The 11,801-nt window shown below is 44.7% G+C and overlaps 1 protein-coding gene across 1 annotated transcript; it reads left to right on the top strand.

Moving 5' to 3' along the window:
• Window positions 1-609: 609 nt before the first annotated feature.
• Window positions 610-9,585, top strand: FOXM1 (forkhead box M1). The gene is made up of 8 exons (XM_063150434.1): window positions 610-1,159; window positions 2,817-2,965; window positions 3,183-3,395; window positions 3,802-3,930; window positions 4,523-4,567; window positions 5,516-5,582; window positions 6,013-6,194; window positions 7,389-9,585. The coding sequence occupies exons 1-8, from the start codon at window positions 610-612 to the stop codon at window positions 8,439-8,441; spliced, it is 2,388 nt and encodes a 795-aa protein (XP_063006504.1). The 3' UTR covers window positions 8,442-9,585.
• The last annotated feature ends 2,216 nt before the right edge of the window (window positions 9,586-11,801 follow it).

The following is an 11,801-nucleotide window of genomic DNA, read 5'->3' on the forward strand; positions in this document are numbered from 1 at the left end:
TATGCTGCCCAATGATGAATTTATGTCAAATCTTAACAAATCTATGAAAGGAATTAGAAGTACATTTACTTGGTGTCTAGCTTAAAGCACCTTACTTATGCTGCATTTATTGTGTGCCTTTGTAGTGTTCAGGGTAATCTCTGCTTCCCAGGTCTTAAACCATCTGTAAATTCCCTTTTCACACAGGTTGTGTAATCTGCTGCTTAGAGCAATCAACTGTAAGAATCAGCACTGCTATTTCTATATTCTACCTCCCCTCCAGCTTGCTGGCTGACGCTGGTCACATTATAGCTAAGTTTTTCTGTAAAACACATACACACTTTGCTCATTATAATGTACTTTGTGATGGAAGTTATCTACTCTGCACATCTCTCTCCCGTCCTGCTTACCCAAGGTGTGGGTTAGGGAGGTAGAGAATGATTTTTTAGTAGCCTTATCAGCCTTTCAATTTTAATTTCCCTTTTGTGTTTCTAGCTTTGTAGCTACTGCTGAGAATGTGTGCTCTGTGGGAGGTCTTGAGATGATTTGCTGCAGCCTTTATGTTGTACCTTTTGTTTTGCAGGATTTGTTCCTCTCCCTTTCAATGGAGAGTGTCAGTATAGACCAATAATGAGGACCAGCCCTCGCAGGCCCTTAATTCTCAAAAGACGAAAACTGACCCTCCCACAGAACGATGAATCCAGTACTTCAGCAAGAGATGAGAACAGAGGTCAGGATGAAAAGGCTCCTAAGCAGGAGCACAGACAGGAAGACCAACACAGCAGACAACCCAGAGACAAAAGGGACTGTGGCCTGCAGAAATTCCCAGCAGGAATAAAGATAATTGACCACCCTACAATGCCCAACACCCAGGTGGTGGCCATCCCTACAAATGCTGATATCCAGAGCATCATAGAGGCATTGACAGCAAAAGGAAAAGAGTGTGGCAACAATGGACCCAACAAGTTCATTCTCATTAGCAGCGGGGGCACATCCCGCTCAGCTGGTCCAGCACCATCGCAGCACCTCCCATCAGAGAAGAAAGCCAGTGCAGCCACCAAGGCTGCAGTTAGCCAAGAAAGAGAGAAGAATGTTGCACAGACACCTGGTCTTGCAGGCAGTACAGCGCTCTGGCATTCAGGAGTTGATCCTGTGGTTAGACAGGAGCAGGAGACCAACAGTATGTAGCCTTTACCTTTTCTTTTGTCTTGGCAGACAAAGAGATGTGAAATGGGCCAAGGAGTGCAGCACTTGCATCTTGGTTTGCAGTAATTATTAATATTTTGTTAATTACAAAATACCTGTGGATTGTATTCTAATAATCTACATAGCTTTGCATATGTAGTGAAATCTGAAGGATTACAGTGGACATTTTTTTGGTGGAAGACATCTGAGCTTCTGACTTAAGTTTTGTGCTTTCTATTTCTTGAAGTACTAGATCAACATTGTCCTGTTTTGGTTGACAGTAGTCTGGTTTAAGTGTTCTTTAGGCTGTAGCTCTTTTCAGAAATTGTTCAACTGCACATGAAATCAGGAATTCGAGGTGAACTCCTTCCACAATATTAGAGTTGCAATCCCATCTTTTAGCAGTGTGACTGGTGCCTTCCTTTTGACAGCTGAGATGAGGGAGTAGCAGGGTTACTTGTGGGAAAGTGGGGTTATGAGGAGGGGAAGGCTGTAGCCTTCCTGGGCTTGAGTAAAGCCTTTGGCACTGTCTCCCACAGCACAATTCTGGAAAAGCTGGCAGCCCCTGGCTTGTCAGGTTCACTCTTCACTGGGTTAAAACTGGCTGGATGTCTGGGCCCAGACAGTGGTGCTGAACGGTGCTGCATCTGGCTGGTGACCAGTCTCTGGTGGGGTTCCCCAGGGCTGGGGCCAGTCCTGCTCACTCTGGATATCAATGATCTGGATCAGGGGATCGAGGGCATCCTCAGTAAATTCACAGATGACACTGAGCTGGGTGGGAGTATGGATCTGCTGGAGGGTAGGAGGGCCCTGCAGAGAGATCTGGACCGGCTGGATCCATGGGTCAAGGCCAATTACATGACATTCAATAAGACCGGGTACCAGGTCCTGCAGTTGCATTGCAACAACCCCAGGCAGGGCTACAAGATGGGAGAAGAGTCTGGAAAACTGCCCGGCAGGAAAAGACCTGGGGGTACTGGTCAGCAGCAGCTGCACATGAGCCAGCTGTGCACAGGTGGCCAAGAAGGCCAATGGCACCTGGCCTGTACCAGCAATAGTGTGTCCAGCAGGACCAGGGCAGAGATTGTCCCCCTGTACTTGGCACTGGTGAGGCCACACCTTGAGTTCTGTTTTCAGTTTTGGGTCACTCATGTCAGGAAAGACATTGAGGTGCCGGAGGCTGTCCAGAGAAGGACAACAGAGCTGGTGAAGAGTCTGCAACACAAGTCTGATGAGGAGCAGCTGAGGGTGCTGGGGGTGTTCAGCCTGGAGAAAAGGAGGCTCAGGGGGGCTATATCATCCTCTACCACTGCCTGAAAGGAGGCTGTAGAGCAGTGGGGGTTGCCTTCTTCTCCTGGACAACAAATGACAGGACAAAAGGGCAAAGCCTTAAGCTGTGCCAAGGAAAGTTCAGATTGGACATCCTGAAGAATTTCTTCCCTAAAAGGGTAGTCAAGCATTGGAACAGACTGTCCAGGGAGGTTTGGAGTCACCATCCCTAGAGGTGTTCAAGTAACAACTGGATGCTGCAGTCAGTGCCACGGTCTCGTTGATAAGGTGGTGTTTGGTCACAGGTTGTACTTGATGGTCTTGGAGGACTCTTTTAACCTAAATTATTGTGTGATTGTTACGTGGGCTTGTTATCCCAACAGGCAGTGGCGAGACAATGAGCTCTGTGTTGGACAACAGCCTCACCAACATCCAGTGGCTGGGGAAGATGAGATCCGATGGGCTAAATCCCTCTTCTGTGAAGGAGGACACAGAGAAAGAGAATCAGGTTCCTTTGCGGGAAAGAGTTAAGGTAAGTAGGAGAATACAAGAGCATGTGCTAAAACTTTTGATAAGGCAGTAATCTACATGGATCAGAATACTTGCAAGAATTAAGCATTGCTATCTCTAAGTAACCTGAGTTTGACCTTTACTGACATGAATAGCAGAACATAGAGGATCCAGGGATGTTCCATGGGCCTTCTTGTCAGCTTCATGAACATTCATGTATCACCCCTTCTGTCTTTCAGACAGAAGAGGAAGCTGCTGCTGCTGTTCCTACTGCTGCTGAGTCCTCCTCATGGCAGGATTCGGTGTCAGAACGACCTCCTTACTCCTACATGGCCATGATCCAGTTTGCCATCAACAGCACGGAGAAGAAGCGCATGACCCTGAAGGACATCTATACCTGGATTGAGGATCATTTCCCTTATTTTAAACATGTAGCTAAGCCAGGCTGGAAGGTAACAAGCAGGCCCTCAAGTTGCTGTGGGTGATGTTACATGCCTTCTGGATCAAAATGAAAAGTTGTCCCCCAGCCTGCAAAGCAAGATGGAAGCTCATTTAAACATTCCACTCCCAATACACTCTCACTCCAGATGTTCACTTTACCACTTCTTGTATCTCTTGCCTCATGCTACTTAAACAAGATGATGGAATGTTTGATCGCTGGAGTGAGAATAGGGATCTCAAGAGTACATAGAATAAGAGACTGAAGACAGGGTTGGCTGGGTACGCTGTGAACATGAAAGTTTGGTGTTGTCTGCACTTTGGAATGCAATCCCTCTGCTGGAGGGTTTGAGGTAGGCCTTGCTGTGCTGATAACAAAACTACTGCTTTTCAACCTCCCCCTCTCTCCTTTCTCCACAGAACTCCATCCGGCACAACCTGTCCCTTCATGATATGTTTGTCCGTGAGACATCTGCCAATGGTAAAATCTCCTTCTGGACTATTCACCCTGATGCAAACCGCTGCCTAACATTGGACCAGGTGTTTAAGGTGAGTTGCCTCATGCAAAGAAAATAGGACAGGCTATCCAGTTTCTAAATGCCACAAGAGCCTGATGCACCTTATTTTAACTGTCAGGTCAAGCTGCTTTGACATCAGCCTCTTTGTAGAAGCTGGATTCAGTTACTTCACTTAACAAATAGACAAGCTCTGCATTTGAAAGAAAAGGTGCTGTGGCTGTCTGTGCTTTTGATCTGGAGCTTCTGTGGGATGTATTTATTCTTCATGTGCTGTGCCAAATATAATAGTCAGGTCGTTCAACTTCTTACTGTGGGCCTGATTTAAATTGCTAATGAGAAGATTTCTGCTGAGGCCAACCAGGTGTTCCTATGCTGTTTGATAAGTTAGTCATAGGATGGACTTGTCCTAGCCCAAATAGATATTTTAGGAAGATTTTGTTAGGGAAATAGAGCTTTGGAGACTAGTATAGGTGTGTTTAGACTCTTGTATTTTCTGCAGTGGGTGGGTAGAATTAACTTTTGTTTGCTCAGATTGTACAAGTTTAAAATGTCCCATTTGTCTCCCTCTTTGGTTGATAACTTCATCTTAAATTTTTTTCCTGCTCAATGCCTTCTGCCACCAGCCGCTGGACTTGGGGTCACCAACATCGCCTGAGTACTCTGAATCAGTAAGAATTACCATCTGGCTCGGGGCTTGATCTTCCATTCTCTTCTTGCCAGTCACTGAAGGAAGGGACAACAGGCTTGGGGAGGGGACTGGGTCACTGCTGCATCCACTCATACAGCTCCATGCTTACCCTTCGTGGGGAGAGGAGTCTAGCCAATGTTTGACTGCCTTCAGGTGGTACAGTCTCTCGAGCTGGTAAAGCTGGACAGCTTTGAGCAACTTGGAAGTATACTGCTGAAGTAGGCTGCAATGGACACCAGTAGGCTTCAGAGAAGAAACCCAAACAGATTTCTGGTAAAATCATCTCCATGGCAACAGTTCCAATATGTTCTGGAACTCAAATCCAGAGAGAATAGGATCTCTCTGTGCTCCTTTTTCATTTTGGAATCCACTGCATTGTGAGTGACTCTTGGAAGGAAGAACCTGTTTGCTGTTGCTCTCTCATTCAGCTGTTTTAACAGTGTAGAATTTGTAAACATCCAGTCAAACACTTTTCTGTCACAGCTACAACCTTGGCCTTCTTTCCATCTGCTCAGAATTCTGATCCCATTGTTGCCTCTGCTATTCCATTTGAGCACCTATCTGGTCTATGGCTTGTATGGACATCCAATATACAATAAAGCCATCCTATTAATTGTCCCTCGGGCACTGAGGGTGCCAAAACCAGCTCACTTCTGCAGTAGAGTCTGCAGCTGGAGTAGCTCTGTCATGTTGTCTCTTTTCCTGCACAGCTTTTGGTGGGCAGCTGGCTTTGGGAGGGCATAGCTGCAAACCAGCAAGTGGCACAGACCTAGAGCCAGCCTGAGTGCTGGGTACTAACAGCTGCTCTCTTTGCATTAGTCCAGCACAGACCTCTGGTTTCACAGTTCTCAGTGAGGCAGCAGAATAAATTTTCTTTTAATCTCTCTCTTTTCTCCTTCTCCTCTTACTTATCTCACAATGACTGCAGCAACAAAAGAATCGTCTTCCAGATCCTCTGAAGAACATGGGAAGCAAAACTGAACCCCAGAATTCGCGTAAGTGTCCCCAGCAGTCTAGGCCAAAGAGAATCAGTCCAATAAATCTGGGGCATTCCCCCAGATTTCTTTAGGAATACAAGTGGAGTGCGTTATCCCTGTTTGCCAGCTTTTATGCTCCTTACAGCCAGGTTTGAAATAGAAAGCAGTGGTGTTGTGTCTGAAGGGATGTGATGGTGAGATGGTGGGCATTGGGCACTCAAATGGAATGAGAGCCCAAACTTGAGGGGTAGGATCTGCATGAAAGGTTATTTTCTTGTCCATGAGGCTTCTGGCTTAGTATTTGTATCCTTAAAATTAGCAGAGAAGGCAAGTGATCTGATCAAATGTTTCTTTTAGGATGTCTAGAAGGACTTTCTGTAAGGTGCCTGGGTTTCAAGAGGTAGCAGTGGAGAACAGGCAAAAGTGAGTCCCTTCTTTTCCCTTCCAGGCCGAAAGATGAAGCCTTTGCTTCCTCGTGTCAACTCCTACCTGGTTCCAATCCAGTTTCCTTTGAGTCAGCCTCTTGTCTTGCAGCCTTCTGTGAAGGTTCCTCTGTCCATGGCACAGGGAGCATCCCTTAACAGCTCGGAGACTTTGCAGAGCAATAAGCGTGTGTGCATTACTCCAAAGGTTGGTTTCTTGCTTTCCAAGGAGTTTTCAGGGGGGTTAGTGTGGGGGCTTTTTTCCTGGTTTTTTTTTTTCCTTTTTTGTATAAGGGGTGCAAGGAGGAGGCTAAGGAAGGTGTGGGGAGTTTTTTTTTTTTAAGAAGGGGTGAGTTTGTTTGGATTTTTTGCTTACTTTTTTTTATATCTCTTGCCTTCAATGAACCTTTTCTTCATATGGTTCCTTTGTGCATCTTTACTTAGGTGCTCTAAAACTCCAAGCTCCTATCAAGGAACTAACTAGTGATAATCCTTGCTATCCTTTACTGTCTCTAGGCTGACTACTACCTGCTAGTTTATTTGCTCCAAGGATGTTTCTCTAATTCACTAGAGGAAGGGGCTCTATGGCTTGGTCAAGACAATTTTTCTTTACTGCTGGGATGTGAAGAAAGAAGAATGGGAGGAATGGCTTTGTTCTGATCCTAAAACATTCATATTTTTGATAGCTCTATAGACAAGTAACAATGAGGAGCTTCTGAATGGGTATATATTTCATGGAGTCTCTTCCCAGAGGATTTCCGTATCTGCTGTTTGCTAATTCTGTGAAGTTGACAGTTATTCTGGGCTCAAGAAAAACAGCTATTAAACAGATCTTTTTCTTGGCATTCACTGACTGCTCTTGAATGCTTAGACATTGTAAAGCTTTAGCTTCTTCCATCCTGTCTAACCATAATCCTATTTTCCTTTGTATGCCTGCTGCTTTATGTTCTCTCCAGCTATGATTTATCTTTCTCCTGTGCTCTTTTTCTTTTGATAACCTCATTTTTTTTTTCCTTTTCCTTGGTTTCTGGGAAGGCTGTCCTCATTCATTTTGTTATTCCCATTTAGATAATGTAAGAAAAAATCAAAGGGGTTATATTTTTTCCAGAAATATTCAGCTCTCCTTCCACCTGTACTCCCAGAAGTTCCTCAGAGCAGGTGTGCTCTGAAGGGTATGACTTTGTCACTTACCTAGAATCCTTCCCATGTGATCCTTAGGCTTCTTTCTATCAACTTCACAGAAATCAATCTCAGTCTGTTATAATTACTGCTTCCTGAATATCTTCCTCTTACCCTCTCTGCTGACCTTAAATGCCAGTCTTTTTCTTTCCACTGTTATTTGGATTTTTGGGTAGCTGAGATCCTTGCTCACTGACTGCATGTCACCTGTGTTTCACTGTAGATGTCACTGTCTGCAGAAGAGTCTCCCTGTTTACCCCCAGCTGCTGTCAAGGAGGAAGCTCAATGTGATGCAGGTTTATTCTCCCCAACCCACTCCATACAGGAGAACAGCTCCCAGCCTGGTGAGGAATTGTCTTCTTTCCCAGAGGGTGCCTGTGTGAAGGAGGAAGAAGGCTCTCAGCTGGATCCCTGGCTGTCCCCATTTGCCTCAAGTGTAACAGTCAAGGAAGAGCCAAGCTTGTTCTTCCCGGACTCATCCACGAAGGAGAGGAAACAGTTCACCGCACTCAAGTCCCCACCTAAGGCAGTTTCTGACTCTTTGGTTATAAAGAGGAGGGAAAGGCGGGAAGCGGGCAGGTCCAGAAGGAAGCAACGCCTAGCACTGCCTTGTTCAGAAGAGCCTGTCCTTGTTCTGCCAGAAAGCAGCGGCTCGGACCCTTTCCGGTTAGGGGCAGAGTGTCCCTTGCCCCAGGAAAACCAGCCCCTTGAGAGCATATCACAGCTCAGCTGCTCACAGGGAGAAGAGGGGGCCTTTAAAACGCCAGTCAAAGACGTCTTCGGCAAATTGCCCGTTTCTTCCACTCCCAGCAAAGTCTCAGCCACTACCACCCCTTCACTAGAGGTCCTTGATCCCTGGAAGTCTGCTTCCTTAGCCAGAGGAAGTCATGAGCTGGACTTCAGTCCAGTGAAAACCCTTCAGTTGCCATTCACACCCCTCCAGGACAACCAGGACTTGCTGGGTTTTAATAGCACACCCCTTAAAAACCCTCTCTTTGATTCTCCTCGAGAACTGCTCAATACAGAATCCGGTGACATGGTCCTTGTGCCCCTCACGAGCTCTCCAGCATTTATTCGTGACACTCCCAAGCAATCCTCTGTTGAACTGACAGCCTCTGGCTTTACTGAAAACAGGTCACTCATGGAGGGCCTTATCCTGGACACCATGAATGACAGCCTCAGCAAAATCCTTCTGGATATCAGCTTTCCTGGACTTGAGGATGAAAATTTAGGAACAGATATTAGTTGGTCTCAGCTCATACCTGAACTGAAGTGAACTGGCCTGAGGATTGAATTTGACTTGTTCTGATGTTAGAGGAAGAACTCCACTCTTCTGAGATTCATTCATGTAATCCAAGACAACTGCTTTTGACTGGTTCCTACATCCATGGGAGCAGAGAGCATTGGCTCCTGCTAAGCTGGGAAACAGCTCCATCAGCTGCTATGGGCTTGCTTTCAAGATGCTGTAGACTTTGAGTGGAACAAGATGATAGAATTTCTCTAGCTTTGTGCTAGAGATAGCCTCTCTCCAGGGATTCTTATCATGAGAACATCTAGGTAGGCCCTGAATGGCGTTTGCTATTCAAGGTATCAGAGGAAACAATAGTACAATAGGAAAGAGCCCGGGAACCTCCTCCTAGCTCTGTCCTAATATCCCTTTACTTTGTATCCCCTATTACTTAGTATCTTCTGTCTAGTTTTAATGGCTGTAAATACTGTACATTCCTTTAATTAGCCCTTAATTATAATAATAATAATAATTTTATTATTGTAGGGTTATGGGAATATTTGGCCTGGTAAGGGTTTGACCTAGAGTGTGTTGTCCATATGTTCATATCTCTTATATTCTTCTACCCTAGCTGAAAGCCCAATTTTTTTTTTTTTTTTTAACTTCAAAAACACATTGGTCTAGGTTGTCCTAAGGGTGGCTGAGACAAAGATCTGAAAAATTGTTTGTATGTGACCCAAGTCAAACAGAAACAGGTTATCTGGATTGCAGCATAAAATCTTGGTTTGGATTCCTTTTCCCAGGCTGGAATGGAGAAGGGCATGGATCAAGCCATAGAGCTCTTCTGATTCCAGAGGTCTATTACATACCTAGAGGACTAGGTAGAGACACTTGCAGTCAGATGGACCTCTATTGAATGGTTAAAGCTGCCCTCATTACAGTCAGCAGTTCAAAATATAAAAGGGAATATAAAATATATTATATTCCCTTTAAATATCAAGGGAATGCTGATATTTCTACTAAAAAATAACTTCTGGACACACAAGGTATGTATTGCTTGGTGCAATAGAACAACTCGTTCTCTAGAACTTAAGTCATGGAAGAAATTGCCATGACAAAGATCTGATCCTTCTGCTTGCAGACAAATGATGACTCCTGTATCCAAATACTCAATAAAGCTTCTGTGGGAACACAGCTGAGTGTTATCTGTACCACGCCTAGCAGCCTGCTGGGATTGGCCCATGGCATGAGCAACCCCTTCTTCTTATCTCACGTCTGTGTGCTTTGTGATCCCTGAGTGAGTGACTGTTTGGATGTTTTCAGGCCTTGTTGGCCAAACCACATTGGATTTAGTTAACCCCCTGCTTCATAAAACACACTTTTTCCTACTGCTTATGGGTAAATCCTGACTGACTCAGAAGCATACAAACATCACAATAGCACCAGCAGACTAATCTCTTTATCTTCTAAATGCAAAACAAATATTTCTTGAAAGTATTTGTACCTTCCCCTATAAACATAGAGCCAGTTTTAGATGTGTGTGGTTTTCAGAACCATAGTGCTCCTGTGTACTTGTTAGAGGTTATTTGCCCTCATAAAATGTTTCCAAACTTTGATTTAATGGTTATAATTTCAGTTCTTCTGGGGTTACAAGGCTGCAGAAAGGGCCTGATTTTGCACACTTTCTACTAGTACATCTTACACAGGTGTTAACACTCTGCTTGGCTCTCTCAAGGCATCCTCTCTCCCTTTCATCTCACTTCTTGCTCCTGAGAGGATGTGTGCACATAACTGACAGCTGACAGCCAGCTAACTAAGATCATGTTTTCAGCAAATACTGAAATTTTCTTGTCCATGGTTTCAATTCCAGGCAGGTGCTCCCCTGCTGTCCCTGTCAGCTGAGGTGCTCTGATGGCCACCTCACATTTTATTCTGAACATAATAGTACCAAAGTTTTGTTTCCCTTCTTGTTACATATTCCAGTGAGAGCACTGCTCAAGGCCAATTATATAAAAGAAGATGGAGGAAACAATGGAAAAAATTGCAATAAGCAATTCTGCCTCTTGCTCCCAGAAGAAATGTCCCAGCGTGTTGGCCAAAGCAGTTCAAAGCACCAGTTGGTGAGGACTAATCACAAAATATGGCTATTTCTCTCCATTTATGTTTGCCTGATATTCTGCCTGGATGCTTTCCTTGAGGAAAGGCAGTTATCACCTGTCCCTCTGCAGGCTCAGAATTAGCGTTATAGTGTAGAGGTGTGATCTTGTCAGACCCAGATGCCTCTGTCCCCCCTCCTGCAGTAAGAGCAGAGCCATGCTTCATGTCTTCTCATCAGCCCAAGAGCAGGAAGGCACAGCTCTTCACACCCTTTGCACAGCACTCCCAGGCCTTCTCTGGGTAACGTGTAGGAGCATCCCAGGATTGTCCTTGCATTCTGATAAGACACAAAGCTGTTTAACACCTTCCAGCCTGTAAAAGCAAACATTAATTTAGGATAAAAATTTTAAAGGATCTGGGACACACAAATCTACAGGGAGCCAGCAAGTGCTGTGGATGCTCTGCTCCTCTGAGAACTCTGCTTGATACCTGGAGTGTGACAGACCCAAAGGAGAAGGTAATTCCCTTTCACTGGTTGAGTGGGGTTCCTCCCATTATGTTTTGTCAGCTGCAAAGGACTGGATGCCCCCTGAGATGAGGTAAGCAAGGACAATTGCCACCCTATTACTTTTGCAGCTTGGCTGGTAGCAGAGAAACTTGATCACTTCCCCATATGGAAGAAAAGAGACCCTATTTTACATTGCAGAAATCTTTTTATGAGGGTGCCAGGCCTTCATTTCTCCCAGAAGGCAGTCTAGCTCTTAACAAAGGTGAAATTATTTTTTTTAGTAAAGCACCTGGCTTCCTCTTGAAGATGCACAATAGACTCAGAGAGAAAAACTACAGGCTTGAAAAATGTGAGCTGGTTCCTGAACAGAAATAGTTTTTCTCCCCACTCCCCTTTTTCCAGAAGAGGTGAGACCTACAACTGGATAAAAAGATATTCAGGGCATAACAAAGTATTAGCTGCCTGAGATTAAGAAGAAAATATCCTGCTTCACTACTCATCTCAGACTGGCTTCTTGCTTTGAAACAAGCAGAGTTTCAGAACGTCAAGACCATGAATCTGAGCTGCTGATGCAGGTCAAATGACACATTTGTCCTTGGGTTTCAGTTGCAACACTTCTTGGAAAAATAAGCATAATAAATACCCGGTTACAGTTTACAGGCAAAAGATTATGCAAAGCAGATTCTCTTCCACATCTCAAAATCTCTGGGAAGTCATTATATAGAGCACACTGATGAACTGTTTGCATACAAATATATAATCAGAATTATTTATCCTCCACATCTGCTTTTCTTTTTTGATGC

Source organism: Melospiza melodia, chromosome 2 (assembly GCF_035770615.1).
Source record: "Melospiza melodia melodia isolate bMelMel2 chromosome 2, bMelMel2.pri, whole genome shotgun sequence".
Classification (NCBI taxonomy): domain Eukaryota; kingdom Metazoa; phylum Chordata; class Aves; order Passeriformes; family Passerellidae; genus Melospiza; species Melospiza melodia.

Excerpts from the sequence above, each read along its gene's own strand:
- FOXM1 (XM_063150434.1), top strand. The coding sequence starts at position 610 with ATGAGGACCAGCCCTCGCAGGCCCTTAATTCTCAAAAGACGAAAACTG. Across the intron at positions 2,966-3,182 it reads CTTTGCGGGAAAGAGTTAAG|ACAGAAGAGGAAGCTGCTGC; the intron begins GTAAGTAGGAGA and ends TCTGTCTTTCAG. Across the intron at positions 3,931-4,522 it reads CATTGGACCAGGTGTTTAAG|CCGCTGGACTTGGGGTCACC; the intron begins GTGAGTTGCCTC and ends TTCTGCCACCAG.